The sequence below is a fragment of the Pseudophryne corroboree genome, chromosome 6 (genome assembly GCF_028390025.1).
Source record: "Pseudophryne corroboree isolate aPseCor3 chromosome 6, aPseCor3.hap2, whole genome shotgun sequence".
Classification (NCBI taxonomy): Eukaryota; Metazoa; Chordata; class Amphibia; order Anura; family Myobatrachidae; genus Pseudophryne; species Pseudophryne corroboree.
Window position 1 is genome coordinate 600,699,170 of NC_086449.1, and position 21,662 is coordinate 600,720,831.

Below are 21,662 nucleotides of genomic sequence, written 5' to 3' on the forward strand. Positions count from 1 at the left end.
AGAGGACAATTTGCTCTGGAGGACCCCATACATGCTCATGTGCTGTGATGCTCCATGTGGGTTGTCAGTAAATAGATACGCATGAAGACCTTCCATAACATTTTGCTATGGATTCTGGTTACTTAAAGTTACACCTCTATACTGGAATAATATTAACAAATTACTGCTGCTCCACTAGGGTGTAAATGTATCATTCATCGTTTTTGGGGGAGCAGCGGTATCAGCGGACACTATGCGCCCCTGTCCATATCGGTGCTGCTATCTATAAGATAGCATGCCGAAATGCGTTGACAATATATAAACGGTCAGCAGCCCTGACCATTCCGATACCTGCAGCTGTTGATTTTGACAGCTGAAGGTGCCGATGCCCTATCGCCACAGCAGGTAATGGCGGGTGACAGCTTCGGACTGCGCAGGGGATCATGAGTAGTGAGATCCTGCACATGCCCAGAGAAGCCGGCCAGGCAGGGAGACACAGTGCATCAGCTCAGACGGGCATCGCCGGAGGTAGGGTTTCACTCCACAGCTTCGGCAAACAAGATGTTAATACATCTTGTCAATATCCCTTCCTAACATCTTTTCAATATCCCTTCATAATTCGCCTTGGTAATGAGGTAAAGCAGGAAATGGATCGTGCCGCTATAATTTACCCCTAGGTGTGTTATGTTTTCCAGAATATATATTTGTTACATCCATCTCATTTCTATGTAAGCTCCATCTAGTGGACAGCATAGAATCAGTTTAACTGGACTCACATGCGTCCTTAGAGCGCTTCCCATTGCATTCTGGGTAAGTATGGCTGTAACTGGGGGGGGGGGGGGGGGCTAAGGGGTCTCGTGCCCAGGGCGCTGGGTTTGAGGGGGCGCCGAGAACCGTGCCCGACTCTATCGACCGGCTGCTCCTCTACTACCGCCCACCGCAATCTCCTCCCGTAGTCAGGGCCAACCGGCCCATTAAAGAGTTATGGAGCTGCGCGTTGCGTTGTCATGTTAACAGTGCCATCACAGTCGTCAGCGCCTGTCACCGCCCACGCATCCATCTGCGCAACCTCCCACCAGAGCATCCCTCTCCCTGACCTTCCACCAGAGCCTACCTCTCACTGTCTACGCGGCAAAGCTTCCCTCTCACTGCCTTGCCCCGGGTGCAGAAAATCCTAGTTTCGGCCCTGGTCATAGGCAGCCTCCATTTTCACTTCCCGCATGGTCGCAGCTAGAGATGGTAACATATATCCTCCCCATAGCACAGCTTGATGGTAATGACTTTGACCTTAAATCTGCCACCACAGATCTGCTGACTGCCAGGTACAGTATGTACAGTATGCCAGCTGTATTATGTTACACTGTTGTTGGTTCTCTGAATATGGTCAGACATGTCTGTTTGTATGCCATTCTTTCATATATACTCCAGCATACTCTTGGATATGTGATTTCTTGATGTTTGCATACTTAATTCATATTGTTTATATGTTTGCATTGCATTATTCAGTTCATATTGTAACTACATTCTACTATTTTTACACAGTTTTACCAATTTCCTCTACTACATCATAAACACCATGTTTCATACCATCACATCTGATTGGATTATTGGAAAGTAGAGGTGGTTATGCTGTCTGTCTAAATTTGATCTAGTAGAAATTAGTGAGGACAGAACAAGGTGCAAGCTTGTATTACACCATGGCCCTCATTCCGAGTCGTTCGCTCGGTATTTTTCATCGCATCGCAGTGAAATTCCGTTTAGTACGCATGCGCAATAATCGCACTGCGACTGCGCCAAGTAATTTTACAATGGAGATAGTATTTTTACTCACGGCATTTTCATCGCTCCGGCGATCGTAATGTGATTGACAGGAAATGGGTGTTACTGGGCGGAAACAGGCCGTTTTATGGGCGTGCGGGAAAAAACGCTACCGTTTCCGGAAAAAACGCAGGAGTGGCCGGGGAAACGGGGGAGTGTCTGGGCGAACGCTGGGTGTGTTTGTGACGTCAAAACAGGAACGACAAGCACTGTACTGATCGCAGATGCCGAGTAAGTCTGAAGCTACTCTGAAACTGCTAAGTAGTTTGTAATCGCAATATTGCGAATACATCGGTCGCAATTTTAAGAAGCTAAGATACACTCCCAGTAGGCGTAGGCTTAGCGTGAGCAACTCTGCTAAAATCGCCTTGCGACCGATCAACTCGGAATGAGGGCCCATATACGGTGTAATGCCGTAGTTGTATTACACCGTTTATGATTTTTTTTTTTTATATCCCTATGGACTACCCCTGGAAACGAGAGACACTTGGGGGAATTATATTTATTAAAGTGGTTTTAAAGTCAATGTCTGGGCTTTTTATTAGATTTATTTCAATATTTCCCTTAAGGACAAATGACTCACCTACTGCTTTTACAATATGTTTTCTGGGACAAACTTTGATGCATTTAGCAAGCTAACATTCCAGTTTGTCTAACTTCTATATTCTACTCTCATTAATACCGTAAGAGTGTTCAGATGTACAGAAAAGTATGGAAATACCTGGGGAAATGGGGAACACCAAGAATACCGAAAGCTAGTGCTTCCACCCAGATGTGACTTATGTATTAGGTAAGCAAATAACATCCAAGCATGCTCAGGACTTTTATATAAATGCTAGATTGATTTGGTTGTTTATAATAAATGTCTAGAATTCTTGCAAGAGCAGACTTCAGTCAAAAGCGGGGTAAAAGTTTAGGTGCATTTGGAAGGAACTTCAGTGACCATAACTGCTCAACTCAATAATGTTCTACAAGCAACATGTTCCAAGGTGACTGCATCAAGGAATTCAGATGCAAAATCACCACCAGCAAACAGGCAAATTATAACAGTGCATTTTTGATGAGTAGTAAAGGGCCAAGTCATTATGGCACTAAAGTGTTCTAATAATTTATTATTCAAACACAGTTTTGTATTTCCTTGGTTAAGAGATCATGAAGGAGATGTATCAATTTTCACAAATACATTTTAAAGCATCTCCCACATATTCAATTGCATTTTAGATCGGTATGCAGGATTACTAACCCAACAGAATAGCTCTTTTTTTTTTTTTTTTAAATAATAGATTTTTATTGAGTAAAGAGTCAGCGTAACTTAATACATGGAGGTGATACAAACAATACCGCAGTTAATCCACTGACAATTTTCATATTTAGAAATATGTAACCACCTCTATACACATCAAAATAAGTTAAACAACTTACAATCAAGTAAGTAAAATGGGGAAAGAAACAATAAGATTTTACTCACCGGTAAATCTATTTCTCGTAGTCCGTAGTGAATGCTGGGGACTCCGTAAGGACCATGGGGAATAGACGGGCTCCGCAGGAGACTGGGCACTCTAAAGAAAGATTTAGAACTACCTGGTGTGCACTGGCTACTCCCTCTATGCCCCTCCTCCAGGCCTCAGTTAAGGAAACTGTGCCCGGAAGAGCTGACATTATAAGGAAAGGATTTTGGAATCCACGGTAAAACTCATACCAGCCACACCAATCACACCGTATAACTCGTGATAAACTTACCCAGTTAACAGTATGAACAACAACAGAGCATCAAACAATAGATGCCAACATAACATAACCCTTTTACGAAGCAATAACTATATACACGTATTGCAGAAAGTCCGCACTTGGGACGGGCGCCCAGCATCCACTACGGACTAGGAGAAATAGATTTACCGGTGAGTAAAATCTTATTTTCTCTAACGTCCTAGTGGATGCTGGGGACTCCGTAAGGACCATGGGGATTATACCAAAGCTCCCAAACGGGCGGGAGAGTGCGGATGACTCTGCAGCACCGAATGGGCAAACACAAGGTCCTCCTCAGCCAGGGTATCAAACTTATAGAACTTTGCAAAGGTGTTTGAACCCGACCAAGTAGCTGCTCGGCAAAGTTGTAATGCCGAGACCCCTCGGGCAGCCGCCCAAGAAGAACCCACTTTCCTTGTGGAATGGGCTTTCACTGATTTTGGATGCGGCAAACCAGCCGCAGAATGAGCCTGCTGAATCTTGTTACAGATCCAGCGAGCAATAGTCTGCTTTGAAGCAGGAGCACCCAGCTTGTTGCATGCATACAGGATAAACAGCGAGTCAGTTTTCCTGACTCCAGCCGTCCTGGCTACATAAATCTTCAAAGCCCTGACTACATCAAGCAACTTGGAGTCCTCCAAGTCCCGAGTAGCCGCAGGCACCACAATAGGTTGGTTTAAATGAAAAGATGACACCACCTTCGGCAGAAATTGCGGACGAGTCCGTAATTCTGCCCTGTCCATATGGAAAACCAGATAGGGGCTTTTACATGACAAAGCCGCCAATTCTGACACACGCCTAGCCGAAGCTAAGGCCAATAGCATGACCACTTTCCACGTGAGATACTTTAGCTCCACGGAGTTAAGTGGCTCAAACCAGTGTGATTTCAGGAAACTCAACACCACGTTAAGATCCCAAGGTGCCACTGGTGGGAATATGGGGGTTGAATATGCAGCACTCCCTTTACAAACGTCTGAACTTCAGGAAGAGAAGCAAGTTCCTTTTGAAAGAAAATGGATAGGGCTGAAATCTGGACCTTAATGGACCCCAATTTTAGTCACTCCCGACTGCAGGAAGTGAAGGAAACGGCCCAGCTGGAATTCCTCTGTAGGGGCATTCCTGGCCTCACACCAAGCAACATATTTTCGCCATATACGGTGATAATGTTTAGCCATCACGTCCTTCCTAGCCTTTATTAGCGTAGGAATAACCTCATCTGGAATGCCGTTTTCTGCTAGGATCCGGCGTTCAACCGCCATGCCATCAAACGCAGCCGCGGTAAGTCTTGGAACAGACAGGGCCCTTGTTGCAACAGGTCCTGTCTGAGAGGCAGAGGCCATGGGTCCTCTGTGAGCGTTTCTTGCAATTCCGGGTACCAAATCCTTCTTGGCCAATCCGGAACAATGAGTATTGTTCTCACTCCTCTTTTTCTCACAATTCTCAGCACCTTTGGTATGAGAGGAAGAGGAGGAAACACATAGACCGACTGGAACACCCACGGTGTTACGAGTGCATCCACAGCTATCGCCTGAGGGTATCTTGACCTGGCGCAATACCTTTTTAGCTTTTTGTTGAGACGGGACGCCATCATGTCCACCTGTGGCAGTTCCCATCGATTTGCAATCTGCGTGAAGACTTCTTGATGAAGTCCCCACTCTCCCGGGTGGAGGTCGTGCCTGCTGAGGAAGTCTGCTTCCCAGTTGTCCACTCCCGGAATGAACACTGCTGACAGTGCTAGTACGTGATTCTCCGCCCAACGAAGAATCCTGGTGGCTTCTGCCATTGCCACCCTGCTTCTTGTGCCGCCCTGGCGGTTTACATGGGCCACTGCAGTGATGTTGTCTGACTGAATCAGCACTGGTTGGTTTCGAAGCAGAGGCTCTGCTTGACTCAGGGCGTTGTATACGGCCCTTAGTTCCAGGATATTGATGTGCAGACAAGTCTCCTGACTTGACCACAGCCCCTGGAAGTTTCTTCCCTGAGTGACTGCCCCCCATCCTCGGAGGCTTGCATCCGTGGTCACCAGGACCCAGTCCTGTATGCCGAACCTGCGGCCCTCGAGGAGGTGAGCACTTTGCAGCCACCACAGAAGAGACACCCTGGCCCTTGGGGACAGGGTGATCAGCCGATGCATCTGAAGATGCGATTCGGACCACTTGTCCAACAGATCCCACTGAAAGATCCTCGCATGGAACCTGCCGAAGGGAATGGCTTCGTATGACGCCACCATCTTTCCCAGGACTCGCGTGCAGTGATGCACCGACACCTGTTTTGGTTTTAGGAGGTCTCTGACCAGAGTCACGAGCTCCTGAGCCTTTTCCTCAGGGAGAAACACCTTTTTCTGGCTTGTGTCCAGAATCATGCCCAGGAAGGGCAGACGCGTCGTAGGCATCAGCTGCGACTTTGGAATATTCAGAATCCAGCCGTGCTGTCGCAACACCTCCTGAGAGTGTGCTACGCTGATCAGCAACCGCTCCCTGGACCTCACCTTTATGAGGAGATCGTCCAAGTATGGGATAATTGTAACCCCTTGCTTCCGAAGGAGCACCATCATTTCCGCCATCACCTTGGTAAATATTCTCGGTGCCGTGGACAGGCCAAACGGCAACGTCTGGAATTGGTAATGACAGTCCTGTACCACAAACCTGAAGTACTCCTGATGAGGTGGATAAATGGGGACATGCAAGTACGCATCCTTGATGTCCAGAGACACCATAAAATCCCCTTCCTCCAGGCTTGCAATGACCGCTCTGAGCGATTCCATCTTGAACTTGAATTTCTTCAGATAAATGTCCAGGGATTTTAAATTCAAAATGGGTCTGACCGAACCGTCCGGTTTCGGTACCACAAACATAGTGGAATAGTAACTCCTTCCCTGTTGAAGGAGGGGAACCTTCACTACCACCTGCTGGAGATATAGCTTGTGAATTGCTGCCAACACTACCTCCCTTTCCATGGGGGAAGCTGGCAAGGCCGATTTTAGTTAACGGTGAGGGGGCGTCACCTCGAATTCCAGCTTGTATCCCTGAGACACAATTTGTATAGCCCAAGGATCCACCCGTGAGCAAACCCACTAGTGGCTGAAATTTCGGAGACGCGCCCCCACCGCTCCTGGCTCCGGCTGTGGAGCCCCAGCGTCATGCAGTGGATTTAGTGGAAGCCGGGGAGGACTTTTGTTCCTGGGAACTAGCTACATGGTGCAGCTTTTTTCCTCTACCCCTGCCTCTGGCAAGAAAGGATGCACCTCTGACTTTCTTGCTCTTTTGTGAATGAAAGGACTGCATTTGGTAATACGGTGCTTTCTTTGGCTGTGAGGGAATATATGGCAAGAAATTTGACTTTTCCAGCCGTAGCTGTGGAAACTAGGTCCGAGAGACCGTCCCCAAATAATTCCTCACCCTTATAAGGTAACACCTCCATGTGTTTTTTAGAGTCGGCATCACCTGTCCATTGCCGAGTCCATAGGACCCTTCTGGCAGAAATCGACATTGCGTTTATTCTAGAGCCCAGCAGGCAAATGTCCCTCTGGGCATCCCGCATATATAGGACAGCGTCTTTGATATGCCCTAGGGTCAATAACATAGTCTCCCTGTCCAGGGTATCTATCTCCTCAGACAGAGTATCTGTCCATGCTGCTACAGCACTACACATCCAGGCCAAAGCAATTGCTGGCCTCAGAAGAGTACCAGAATGTGTATAAACAGACTTCAGGATACCTTCCTGCTTCCTATCCGCAGGATCCTTAAGGGCGGCCGTATCCTGTGACGGCAGAGCCACCTTCTTAGATAAGCGTGTCAACGCTTTGTCTACCCTAAGGGAGGATTCCCAGCGTAACCTATCCGTTGGCGGGAAAGGATACGCCATAAGTAATCTTTTGGAAACCAGTACTTTCCTATCAGGGGAATCCCACGCTTTTTCACTTAACTCATAATTCATGTGAAGGGGGAAAAGTCACTTCTTGCTTTTTTTCCCCAAACATATAAACCCTCTTGTCAGGGACAGGGTTTTCCTCCGATATGTGCAATACATCCTTCATTGCTATAATCATGTATTTGATGGCTTTAGTCATTTTAGGCTGCAACTTTGCATCATCGTCATCGACACTGGAGTCAGAATCCGCATCGACATCTGTGTCAACCAGCTGGGATAGTGGGCGCTTTTGAGACCCTGACGGCCCCTGAGCTGTAGAATCAGACATGGGTTGAGACCCTGACTGATTATCCAACCTTTTATGCAAGGAGCTTACGTTATCATTTAACACCTTCCACATATCCATCCAATCAGGTGTCGGCGCCGTCGGCGGCGACACCACATTCACTTGCACTTGTTCTGTCTCCACGTAACCGTCCTCATCAAACATGTCGACACAAACGTACCGACACACCGCACACACACAGGGAATGCTCTAATTGAGGACAGGACCCCACAAGGCCTTTTGGGGAGACAGAGAGAGAGTATGCCAGCACACACCCCAGCGCTATATAACCCAGGGATTACACAGTAACTTAGTGTTTACCCAGTAGCTGCTGTTTATGATAATTTGCGCCTAAATTTATGTGCCCCCCCTATCTTTTTACCCTTTTTCTACCTTGATACTGCAGGGGAGAGCCTGGGGAGCTTCCTCTCAGCGGAGCTGTGGAGAGAAAATGGCGCCGGTTAGTGCTGAGGAAGAAGGCCCTGCCCCCTCAGCGGCGGGCTTCTGTCCCGGGTCTGTGTAAATAAAATGGCGGGGGCTCGTACATATATACAGTGCCCAGCTGTATATATGTGTCTTTTTGCCAAGAGGTATCCTAATTGCTGCCCAGGGCGCCCCCCCCCCCCCCTGCGCCCTGCACCCTACAGTGTGTGGGTAGTGTGGGCGCAATGGCACACAGCTGCAGTGCTGTGCGCTACCTCATGTGAAGACAGGAGTCTTCTGCCGCAGATTTCGATGTCTTCTTGCTTCCGCCGGCTTCTGTCTTCTGGCTCTGCGAGGGGGACGGCGGCGCGGCTCCGGGAACGGACGACCAAGGTTAAGATCCTGTGTTCGAACCCTCTGGAGCTAATGGTGTCCAGTAGCCTAAGAAGCGCAACCTAGCCGCAGTTAGTAGGTTTGCTTCTCTCCCCTCAGTCCCTCGTCGCAGAGAGTCTGTTGCCAGCAGAAGCTCTCTGAAAATAAAAAACCTAACTAAAATACTTTCTTCTTAGCAAGCTCAGGAGAGCTCACTAAAAGCACCCAGCTCTGGCCGGGCACAGATTCTAACTGAGGTCTGGAGGAGGGGCATAGAGGGAGGAGCCAGTGCACACCAGGTAGTACTAAATCTTTCTTTAGAGTGCCCAGTCTCCTGCGGAGCCCGTCTATTCCCCATGGTCCTTACGGAGTCCCCAGCATCCACTAGGACGTTAGAGAAAAAAGGGTTAGACAGAGACATTCAGGGGTAGACAGGATAGTAACATTGCATCATGTGTCGTGCACAACAACCATCAAGCAAACTTACTAACTAGTTTAGAGTAAGTCATGGGATAGGTTACCACTTGGCAAGTGTAGCACATTTAAGTCAATAAGATCATTATAGATAATGAACTGCCCATTATTCAATCGGTATTCATTCCACTTAGACCACTTCACATGTACAGATTGGGTGAAAGCAGTATATGAACATTCGGCCGTCTCGAACAGATAATGTTTATGGACTTTATTCACAATATGCCTAATATTCGGCACAGAAGCGGATTTCCACAACTGTGCTATGGCGGCCTTAGTGGAGATCAGTATGTGACCCAGAAGGTATGTAACACTACTAGAGAGATTTTGTGTAGTGTAATGAAATAATGCCACTACTGGGTCAGCCGTAATCGGCACTAATAGCACATCTTCTATCAATGAGAATACCTCAGATCAAAGCGGGCGGAGAACAGGACATTCCCAAAAAACATGGTAAAGTACGCCCTCTGACACAGTTTGTAAAACATCTCTGAGTGGCTCAAACATTTGGACATCTTAAAACAATTAAAAGAAATAGTATCCCACTCCTCCTCCCGTAGAGTTCTAGAAAGGTCCCTTTCCCATTTAACTTGAGCTGGTAGTTTTCCTACTTTAAAATTAATTACTATAAACTGGTACCACTTTGTTATACCACCTCGGTGCTGAGGGGAGGTCAGTCTAGAGTGTAATATTTTAGGAAAGGGAGGTAGAACATACGGCCTTGGGAGGTAGGTAGTCAGCCAGTGGCGCAATTGAAGAAATTTATGGAAGTCTTGTTTAGGGATGTGGAACTGTGTCTGCAATTGGGAAAAAGATGCCATCTGGCCCTTTGGGAAAACATCTCTCAGAGTCGAGAGACCAACCAGCTTCCATGAATCAAGCCTCAAATCTGGGATAAGTTGCGCTATTGTCAAAAGTGTTAAGTCTGGGGCGGGTAGCCTCATGTTTAGAGATAGTTCTATGCCACATGGAGAGGGTTGTTTTAATTGCAGCTCCTGGGCCAGGTAGGGGAGGGGCAATGCAGGGGGGGTAGCCAAAGCAGGTCAGTAAGTATAGTCGGTGACACAAAGGAGAGTTCTATCAGCACCCAAGGCTTAGGAGCTAGAGAAGTAAACCAGTTCCGTATTTGACTAAGTATGCATGCTGCATGATATCCATCCAGATCGGGGTAGGCCACTCCACCAGAATGTTTAGGCAAAACAAGAGTCTGTCTAGCTATGCGCGGTTTAGAGCCCTTCCAAATGAATCGGGAAAGCACCCCATTGAACTTATTACTAAGTAGTTTAGGGAGAGGTCTGTGTATGGCCCGGAATAAATACAGAAGTTTGGGAAGTAAAATCATCTTAGCCGCCGCAATGCGTCCCAACCAAGATATTTCATGGTTCAGCCAGTCTTTCAACAGCTTCTCAAAGTTGTGAAGCAATACCTTGTAGTTACAGTCAAATAAGTCACTATCCCTAGCCAGGTGGACCCCAAGGTATTTAATAGATCTAAGTTGCCATGCGTATCTGTATTTATTCTTAAGTATCTTAACCTCCTCGATCGGGATGTTTATGGGGAGAGCCTCAGTCTTAGAAGTATTACATTTTCTAGTAGGAGATATGGGAGTATTCCTTCAGCACTTGGTGAAGTGATGGAAGCGAAGTTTCGGGCATAGCAGGTAAAGTAGGATATCATCCGCAAATAAGCTAATTTTATGGGTCAAACCCACTATTTCAGGACCCCCTGTCAGTAGAACTGATCTTTGCAGCCAATGGCTCTATGGCTAGAGCAAATATAATGGGAGACAGAGGGCAACCTTGTCTAGTGCCATTAAAGATGTCAAATTTCGCAGACAAACAGCAATTTACAAATACCCTTGCAGAAGGAGCAGAATACAATACCAGGATGGAGTCTAATATCTGGCCACAAAGGCCAAAGCGCTGTAGAACTGATTTCAGATATCCCCAATGCAGTCTATCGAACACCTTTTTGGCGTCCAAAGACAAAACCAACAAGGGTTTTTTGTTATGATCACAATATTCAATGATGTTGAGCACCCTGCGTGTATTATCCGGGGCCTGCCTGCCCGGGACAAACCCAACCTGGTCAGCCGCGATCAACGAGGGGAGAAGGGAACCCAGACGTGTTGCAATAACCTTAGCAAATAATTTAATATCTGTATTTAGTAGGGCAATCGGCGGTAGTTATGGACTGAAGAGGGGGGTTTACCCAGTTTTGGGATCGCTACAATCTGTGCTTCCTGCACTTCTCCGGGAAGTCTCCCCGAGGCGGATGCCTCATTGAAGACTGCCAAGAGCAACGGGGCCAGACTGCTTTTATAGGATTTGTAAAAATTAGCTGGGTAACCGTCAGGACCCGGAGCCTCGTCTGCAGGCATAGCATCGATAGCTGCTTCCACTTCAGAAAGAGACCAGGGAGCGCATAGGGATCGGCAGGCGGCCGTGTCCAGGGCAGGCAGGTCCAAACCACTCAGAAACGCAGCAACATCAGAATCAGATGGCTGGGGGGTATTGGGGTCTGTACGTAAATTATAAAGCTGGGAGTAATATTCCGCGAAGGTATTAGCAATGTCATAGGGGTCCGAAACTTTACAGCCTGTGGAGCTATACACATGATGCATCCATGCTTTCGCGCGCCGGCCTCTTAGTTTCCTGGCGAGAAGACGACCAGCCCTGTCACCAAAAACGTAGAAGTGCTGATTCAGCCGAGCCAAATTCCGCTGGACCTCTTGGAGAGCATAAGTATTAACCCTTTCACGTGCCTGCAAAAGAAGCTTATAGAGTGCCTTATCGGAGGGGTTCGCTTTGTGTGCAACGTCCAAACTCGCAGCCTCTTTTTCTGCCTCAACAAATTTAGACCTGTAAGCCTTTTTAAGTCTCGCCGCCGTTTGTATGGCCGCTCCATGCACCACAGACTTAAGGGAACACCAGTGATTAAATGTGTTCGTCTCCTCGGGGCAATTGGTTTGTAGATACAAGGAAATAGAATTCTGAATGGACTGCTTGGCCTCTGGCTGAGCTAAAAGGAATCTACCAAGTCTCCAAGGGCCCGGGGCGCTCTACGCAACGCAAAGTCCCATTGGACAAATAGAGGGGAATGGTCAGACCAAGTCATGGGTAGTATATCAATTCGGCTTATAGACGGCAGAGTCCATTTGTCTGCCAGCAATAAGTCGATTCTCGAGTATCTACGATGGACGTGTGAGTAGTAGGTGTAATCTCTGACCGTCGGATGTTTTGAGCGTCATGCGTCATATAGGTCAAATTCACCTAATAAGGTATGGAAACTCGAGGCAGATGCCGGGGGGGGGGGGGGGGCTTTAGTTTTCAACACCGTACAACGAGATCTATCAACCCGGGGATCTAAGACCAAGTTAAAGTCGCCAGGAACCATAACAGCCCCATTAACATATTTTTGGAGAACCGTACAAAATTTCCTGCAAAAGGGGAGCTGTCTACAATTAGGGCCATAATAGGAGGCTATAGTAACGTCAGTGTCCTCAAGTCGCCCAGCTAAAATCAGAACTCTCCCCTCAGGGTCAGCGTATTGAGAGGAAACTACAAAAGGGCAATGCTGTGAAACGAGAATAGCAACTCCTGCTTTCTTGGTGGGACCATTGGCCATATAACAGTGAGAGAATCTATTGTCAAAGAAGCGGGGGGGAAGGGGGGTCTACTTTGCGGAAATGCGTTTCCTGAACCGCTACAATCTGCGCTCTCATCTTATGAAAGGAGGACAAAGCTACTATCCTCTTCTGAGGCGAGTTCAGACCTGTGGCATTGATTGAAATACAGTTAACCATAGTGTAGGAGTAAAGATGCTGCTAAAGCAAAGCCATTTCTGTGTGTGCACTTCACCGACCGACACTTAATTCATATGGGGGGAGGGAGGGAAGAGACATCAGACACATCAGGGGAAGCAGACATAAAAACAAAACAAATACAGAAAGTAAAAGAACAGACTCCAACGGGAGTCATAGCGAGGCGTCTAGTAGTAAACGCCCCACCCAGAAAGTGTAGGGGGGGTAGTGACCCACCTCCCCCGCACTCATCCGATGAACCTCAACAACACACATTAGCCCATAACTGGGAACAGTAGAAAACTCGACGAACGCTCTACAGACCTATCAATAGGGAGAGAAAAAAAGAAGGGCGCTAAAGAGAAAAACCCAACCAACAGTAAACAATGCTGAAAATATTACAAAAAATAATTCCCTGGAAGCATCAAAAAATGACATACATTACGGAGTGGGAACTAAAACAACCTTATCATACTGAGAAGTTAGCATAAACAAAAAAATTCCTAACCCACGGGAACGTTTAGGTATGCTTCCCAACCGTCGCCCAGTCCTGTTGAAGGCGGCGGTCAGGTGGAGAAGTCCCCGAATTGCTGCTGAGGCCCCATCTGGTAAGAAGTTTCACACTATCATCAACCGTAGCAACAGCCACGGTGGAGCCTTCCCGGAGATTAGGAGCTTAGTCGGGAAACCCCATCTATGGGGGTCATTCCGAGTTGTTCGCTCGTTGCAGATTTTCGCTATGATATGATTTGTTGTTAACTGCGCATGCGCATGGTACGCAGAGCGCATGCGCTAAGTTATTTTACACAAAACTTAGTAGATTTGCTGGTGTTCGAAAGACGATTTTCAGTCGCCCTGCTTATCGGTGAATGATTGACAGGAAATGGGCGTTTCTGGGTGGTAACTGAGCATTTTCCGGGAGTGTGCTAAAAAACGCAGGCGTGTTAGGGAAAAACGCGGGAGTGTCTGGAGAAACGGGGGAGTGGCTGGCCGAACGCAGGGCGTTTGTGACGTCAAACCAGGAACTAAACGGTCTGAGCTGATCGCAATCTGTGAGTAGGTCTGGAGCTACTCAGAAACTGCAAAGAATTATTTAGTAGCAGTTCTGCTAATCTTTCGTTCTCAATTCTGCTAAGCTAAGATACACTCCCAGAGGGCGGCGGCCTAGTGGCGTGTGCAATGCTGCTAAAAGCAGCTAGCGAGCGAACAACTCAGAATGAGGGCCAATAAGGAATGCCTACTTTTCTAAGAACAGTTGTGACGTGCTGAAATGAGCGTCTTTTCTGTAGAGTAGCCTGAGAGAAGTCCCCAAAGAGTTGATAGCGTCCCAATATTTCTTCCGAATGCGACGATGGTCTGGCAGCCTTGAGCAGGGCTTCCTTAATATGGAAAAAATGTATCCTAATTAAGACATCACGAGGGACCCCGTCCGAGGCATTTCTCACTTTGGGCAGTCTGTGGATGCGATCAATAAGGAGATACGATGCAGTGGCCGACGGCAATAGTTTCCGAAATAGCTCAAGGGCAGCATAGCATCATGTAGACACTACTGTTTGAGATGGTTTCCAGGACACCCCGCAACTTGAGGTTGTTTCGGCGCGATCTGTCCTCGATATCAGCCATTTTGTCACGAAGAGAGGATACTTCACTTCCAGCGTCTCGTGGGAAACAATTAGATCATTATGAGATCCCACCACTTCTCCCATTTTAGATTCTAAATGATCGGTACATTCGCCTAGATCGTCTATGGCATGTTGGCATGCTTGGAACGTTGCACGAAACTCCGCCGCAACTTCGTCCTTGAACTGCGCCAGTAGGAGTTTCATGGTGCCTACTGTTAAGGCATCACCCTCGCTCAGCTGAGGAGAGTCGGCGGCGCAGTGGACAGGGGATAGTGACATAGCTGCAGCCAGGGGGAGGGGTGGACAATGCGCCAGCATTCGTTCCAATCTTCATCGCAGTGGCAGCACCGAGAGGCGAAGGTTTGAAAAAAGCCACTTGAGACACAGATTTGGACACTTTATGTTTCTTCGGTGGCATAATGACGTAAAATGTTGGTAGAAGGCACAAAATGAAATCTTCTCTCAGGCAACACTATCAGATCATGGATGAGTGCAGGGGAGGGAGAGAAGAGCCAACAAGAGAAATCCCATCCGGAGCTGCGGTGTTGTCAATGCTCCAGCCCACTCACTCAGTGCCGCCAGGGTCGGGTGTAACAGTATTCCCTGGAGGCCAGTCACAGGGACGTAGTAAATGGGCAGAGACCGGACCAACCATCAGGAATAGCTAAAATTGTCACCGTACCTTTACTCCCGGTCTGCGCCCTCCAGCAGGTCCCACAGTGAGCAGTGATGGATCCGACGGTCTGAGGTGTTAGGGCGAAGGAGTGTTCCGGCTGCCGTCCGCACTTAGAGGAGGTTTTATTGCCCAGGCACTTTTGTGAGGGAGCCTACTGCAAGCCGCGACGGAAGCCTGCGGTCAGGGGTGCCCAGGAGACCTCTGATGGTAAAGGGTGCAATAGACACTAGCCCCTGATCAAACCTAAGTGTGGAGCCGTGCTGAGGGGATCTCCACTCGGGCAGACAGCGGCAGGAGAGACAGCGGTGATTAAGAGGAGGACCCGCGACTTCCAGATCCTCTGCAGCAGCTTCCGATCCCAGACATTCGCCGTCCGCCAACGCCAGCCGGAACTCCCGCTGCACGCAGCGCGCACAGGCTCCCGGTGTGCAGACCCTCGGTGAGTGCTCAGCAGGGGAGATGAAGCCGGGCCAGGCGGGTGTTAGCCGCGAGCAGTAGGGGTCCGTCCGCGGACTTCCGGTGGGCCAAATCAGCTACAGGGGGACTCGAGGTCCCGGCTTCAGTGGGGTGGGGAGGTCGCAACCTGGAGGGTCGGGAATAATCAGCCCCCGGCTCCACAGCTCAGCCCCAACGACACAGAATGACCAGGGCAGCTTGTTCCAGCGGGTATGGAGCGCTGTTGTAAAGAAAGTCGAGTGGAATAGATTGTATTTCCCCTTTTTCGTGGAGCTCTCAACCGACGCGACCACTCAGCCTGCAGCTCCCAGATTAGCTCTTTCAACATAGAGCTGTCCCAACGATGCATAGTTTATGACCTGGGGGTACAAATGTGCATTCAAGGCCATCGGGTACCTCTCTGAAGAATTTTACAATAAGAAGCTCATAAGCTTCTATATCAAACGCCTCCACCATTCCTAATAGGCAAATTCTCCAGAAAGTTACGCTTCACAGCACTATAAAATTCTAGGAGGACTGTTGTGCCATGGGACTGCAGTAGATATCTCCAATATCTGTTGGTGACCTTTTAAATACACATGGGAATCCATATGTATTGTGGTAAATATCCGAAAAATAAAAAAAATTTCAAGCACAGAATTTGACGGCAAATAAGAACCATTTGTCCCATCTAGTCTGCCCTATTTGATACATCCCACCCAACTGAGCTTGAGTAGAGGGAATTCCAATATATAGATGATATTGTTGTTTATTGAAAAATACTTGGTAGTTTACTCTAAAGTTAACTCAGAAGAGTCTAATATGGAATATTTCAGAATTATGTCTCTTTAGTGGACAATTAGACAATAAGTATGTGGAGTGGTGGGTCCATCTCTCTGCTACGCAGGCCCTGACAGTTTTAAAATTACCATAAGGGCAACAGTGGTCTAGAACACATACTCCAGTTGAGGAAGTTGTTGTGGCCATATGAATTCTTCTTCACTATTTATTTTTACAAACAGTCAAGTGCATGTGTTGCACAAACCTGTAGAATTGGACAATTGACATCAGCCTGCTTGGCTACATTGAAGGGTTTCCATAATGTAAAGGGGAACATTTTTCTGGCATGGGGCTGAGTGCAATCTTTTAAGGTCAATTTTAACTGTACTTAAAGGTTCTGAGTGATAATCTTCACTTCAAGTTTTCTGGGGTGTCAATGCCCTCCTCCACACAGTGTGGTTGTTCAATGGATTAATGAGTATGATGCTGGTGTTATCTATATACCCGAGCCTCCACAGTTACCAGATTTGTAAACAATCTACAATTACGGGATATCCTGGAACAACAATGCGCCAGTGCTTCTGCTATCATTTCTCTACCAGGCGCCAACTACATGACATTCTTTTGGAAAACTGCTGCTACATCTTTACTGCTTTACTTTAATTCCTGATATATGCACCTGGTGTTCGTACAAGCTATTCCCCTTACTTTATGGTGTTACCAATCCTTGGCAACAATCTGTATGTGCTTTACATATATAAACATGTTTTCTGTGTTACCATATTGCCGGTAGGCATGCATAACCTTGCTTTAGGTACGGAACCCTCTAATTATTGAATAGTCAGGTGTCAGGTTTTTGCTTGCCTATATTGCAGCAATTTTATGACATAACCATGTTCTTGACTCTTATCTTTTTATAAAGCAAGGAGTAAGTATATCCACCAAGTATTATACAGATGACTAGCTTAGGTGACAAATCACAGAGACAAACAAAGACTTCCTCTACTGAGTCTGCACTGGTTGCTACACTGTAAAACTACAGGGATATTCAGTGTCAGTGTTGTGTGCACTTTAACACATGCCCTGATAGAACAATTAATCTGATCATCCTTATTAAAACACATTGAGGACAAAGGATGGCATTTGACATTTATGGATTTAATCCCTGAGTCTACCACATAAATTTATAATTTATATTTAACAGGGCTTGGTGATGGAAACACCTTGCCAATATCACTGTCTGTCTATGAGTTTATTAAATGCATCATGTAGTAAAATGCAAGCAACAAGTTATAGCTCTGTGTATACTGCAGACTGGTAGGACAGGGCACACACACACTTTTATATTATAATGCTTCGTCTGAGTAAAAGTACCCATATAATTAGATTTTTACCTATCCCAAAACATACCTGATAAACTCCGGCCATGAATGTAACGGTGACTCCTACTGTTATTGCATAGCAGCTTCTGTCACACGTCATTCTTAAAGTCTGGTTAACATCAAGTGTTTGGTTGCCTACTAAAGCATCAATTGAAGACTCGCTTCCTTGGTTCTCCAGTATGTCGTACCCTGCGGCTTGAAGTTCCCGGTCCACAACTTCACCAACCATCAAACATAGTACTCCGAATATTCCAACATGAATATGTTTAGATGTTCCCATTAAGAAATAAATAATGCAGGCAAAGAAGGAGGTGTAAAGGCCATAGATAGGTTCCTGGCTAGCCAAAAGTGAATAGGCAATAGATTGTGGAACCAAAAGGATGCCAACAATAAGGCCAGACATGGCATCGCCCAATATATTTTCTTTTAGTTTGTATTGGGGCAGCCATTGCAGCACAGGCAGGAAACTGAAGAGCATGTCTTTAGCTTTATTGGGGGAACAACTACATGTTTTCTTTAATTTTTCTACTACTTTGGTCTGTAAGGATATACTTTTCTCCTCTTTTTCTTCCAGAAGCACGGTCCCTGGAGGATGGGGGCATCTGTGAGTGGCTTTGGTATTGCCATTATCATTGCTTTTCATCTTGAGTTACTTGGCCTAACTAACAAAAAGAAAATACTGATTAGTATTATATAAATAAAACATACTAAGCATGACTAAGCCTTAAATACAGCTCTTTCTATGGCTACTAAGAATTTGTATACAATGCATATTACTCCAGCTTCACAAGACCTTTTTTTATTGAATTAAATATTATTTATCACAGCTGAATTGAGCAGACACAAAAGACCTTTCATTAACTGAGCAGTGTTCAATAGGAAATGTATCCAATCATTTGAGGCTAATCTTCACTAATCTTCACTAAAGAACAAAGGGGTCTATTTAGGAATAATCGTGATATTGTGTTAAATATTTTTGGCTTATATTGTCGCAATTACCAATTTTTTCTTACGTTTTCCTTTCAGAGACAGTGGTTGCATCAATATGCTGTCCATGTGAAGTCCCCACAGGCAGTCTTTTCGGTTGTCCAAAAACACTGTCCTGCTGTACGCATGCATCTCTGCACAGAAAAATATAACATATACACAGATGTAGCCACGATCATCATGGCTACATCTAGGCGCAATCGTGCCTCATCTGCCATGACCGCAATCCCATCTAAGGTGCGCGCGCGCCTTAGATGCACCCGTGCCTCATTCACATTCAATGGGGCGGCAAAACACGCAGTCCACCAAGGATACGGGCTGGAAGTGCATGGGAAAGGCTATACATATTCCACTCGGACCACGTCATTTCCGTTGTTGGAGGTGCGGTGTCAGTGTGGGTTGTCCTGTAGCATCACTTCCAGTCCCGGAAGTGTGAATCATGGGAGAGCCAGTCCAGGCTTGCATCAAGGTCAGGATGCGACATAATGCCTCCCTGACAGGGAATACTGCTTATATGGTTGCGCTGGGATACATCCGGTTCCGGCAATTGCGGACAAGGGATGGCCATCGGTGGGTTGTCCATAGATGGCACCATCGGTGATAACTATCGATGGCACGTAAACCATCTATGGTTAACCATAGATGGTTTGCACCACTCGATGGCCATCCCTGAAAGGTGCTGGCCGGGCTGCGGGCCAATCAAAACACCGGGGTGGGGCTTAGCGGGTGTTGGGAGCGGAGCTTTGCTCCATGTCCCCGGCACTTGAAAAAAAAATAGGATTTTAATTATCTACCGGTAAATCCTTTTCTGGTAGTCCGTAGAGGATACTGGGGTCCACATTAGTACCATGGGGTGAAGACGGGTCCACTAGGGGCCATGAGCACTTTAAGAAATTGATAGTGTGGGTTGACTCCTCCATCTATGCCCCTCCTACCAGACTCAGTCTAGGAAACTGTGCCCGAGGAGATGGACATACTTTGAAAGAAGGATATAAAAGGATAGTGGTGAGATTCCGAACCAGCACACACAAACTAGAGGAAAGCCAAGCTAACAAAACCTTTAAACCAGGAACAGCAACCGCTGAACCAACAATACTTAACCAAGTAACAGTGCAGGAAGAAACAAAGCACTGGGCGGGCGCCCAGTATCCTCTACAGACTACGAGAAAAGGATTTACCGGTAGGTAATTAAAATCCTATTTTCTCTAACGTCCTAGAGGATACTGGGTTCCACATTAGTACCATGGGGATGTACCAAAGCTCCCAAACCAGGTGGGAGAGTGCTGAGGTTCCTGCAGAAGTGATTGACCAAACTGAAGGTCCTATCAAACTTGTAGAACTTAGCAAACGTGTTCAAACCTGACCAAGTAGCTGCTCGGCAGTGCTGTAAAGCCGAGACACCCCGGGCAGCCGCCCAGGAAGAACCCACCGATCTAGTAGAGTGGGCCTGTACAGATTTTGGAACCGGCAAACCTGCCGTGGAATAAGCATGCTGGACAGTAAGCCTGATCCAGCGTGCAATCGTATGCTCTGATGCAGGGCACCCAATTTTATTGGGATCATAGAGAACAAACAGCGAGTCAGATTTTCTGTGACGAGCTGTCCGCTTCACATAGATCACACAGATCATCAAAGCCCGCACAACATCCAAGGACTTTGAAGTAGCAGAGGTGTCGGTAAGCACCACAATAGGTTGGTTGATATGAAACGTAGACACCACCTTTGGAAGAAATTGCTGACGAGTTCTGAGTTCAGCCCTATCTTCATGAAAAATCAAATAGGGGCTCTTGTAAGACAAAGCCCCCCAGCTCCGATACACGCCTCGCAGAAGCCAAGACCAACAGTGTGATGGCCTTCCACGTAAGAAACTTGACGTCAACGTCCTGTAAAGGCTCAAACAATTCCGATTGCAGTAACTGCAACACCACGTTGAGATCCCAAGGTGCCGTAGGAGGCACAAAGGGTGGTTGGATGTGCAGAACCCCCTTTAAAAATGTCTGAACCTCAGGGAAAGAAGCCAATTGTTTCTGGACGAAAATGGATAAGGCCGAAATCTGGACTTTTATGGAGCCCAAACGTAGGCCCACATCCACACCTGACTGCAGAAAAAGAAGAAAATGTCCCAGTTGAAATTCCACCGCAGGAAGTTTCCTGTACTCACACCGAGAGATGTATTATTTCCAAATACGGTGGTAATGTTTAGACGTTACCCCCTTTCTGGCTTGGATCAGGGTTGGACTAACCCTATCCAGGATCCCTTTCTGGGCTAGAATTTGACGCTCAACCTCCATGCCGTCAAACGTAGCCATTGTAAGTCTTGATAGATGAATGGCCCCTGTTGGAGAAGGTCCTCGCGAAGAGGTAGAGGCCACGAGTCCTCTAGGAGCATCTCCAGTAGATCCGCATACCAGGCCCTTCTTGGCCAGTCTGGAGCAATGAGAATTGCTTGAACCTTTTCCCTTTTTATTCTATTGAGAATCATTGGGATCAACGGGAATGGTGGAAACACGTACCCCATCTGGTAGACCCATGGAGTCACCAGAGCGTCCACCACCATTGCTTGCCGGTCCCTCGACCTGAAACAATACTGCTTGAGCTTCTTGTTGAGACGAGAGGCCATCATGTAGATTTGTGGCATTCCCCACCGACGTGTCAAGCACCCAAACACCTCAGGGTGAAGGCCACACTCTCCTGGGTGGAGGTCGTGTCTGCTGAGGAAGTCTGCTTCCCAATTGTCTACTTCCAGAATGAAGATCGCGGACAACGCCACAGCGTGTCTTTCTGCCCAGAGGAGAATCCTTGTTACCTCTGCCATTGCTGCCCTGCTCTTCGTTCCACCTTGTTGGTTTATGTACGTTACTGCCGTCACATTGTCCGACTGAACCTGTATGGCTTGATCTTGAAGAAGATGCGATGCCTGTAGAAGGGCGTTGTAAATGGCCCTTAGTTTCAGAATGTTGATTGGAAGAAT

The 21,662-nt window shown here is 47.1% G+C and overlaps 1 protein-coding gene across 2 annotated transcripts in view; it reads right to left on the minus strand.

Moving 5' to 3' along the window:
• The window catches only part of SLC26A2 (solute carrier family 26 member 2), a 131,851-nt gene that overhangs the window by 45,535 nt on the left and 64,654 nt on the right, over positions 1-21,662 (minus strand). The window contains exon 2 of one of the 2 annotated variants that reach the window (XM_063928022.1): positions 17,733-18,362. In XM_063928022.1, coding sequence (XP_063784092.1) covers positions 17,733-18,347 — 615 coding nt within the window. In that variant the 5' untranslated portion in view covers positions 18,348-18,362. Of the gene's footprint in view, positions 1-17,732; positions 18,367-21,662 lie in introns of both variants that reach the window. The other variant, XM_063928021.1, reaches the window with a different exon arrangement.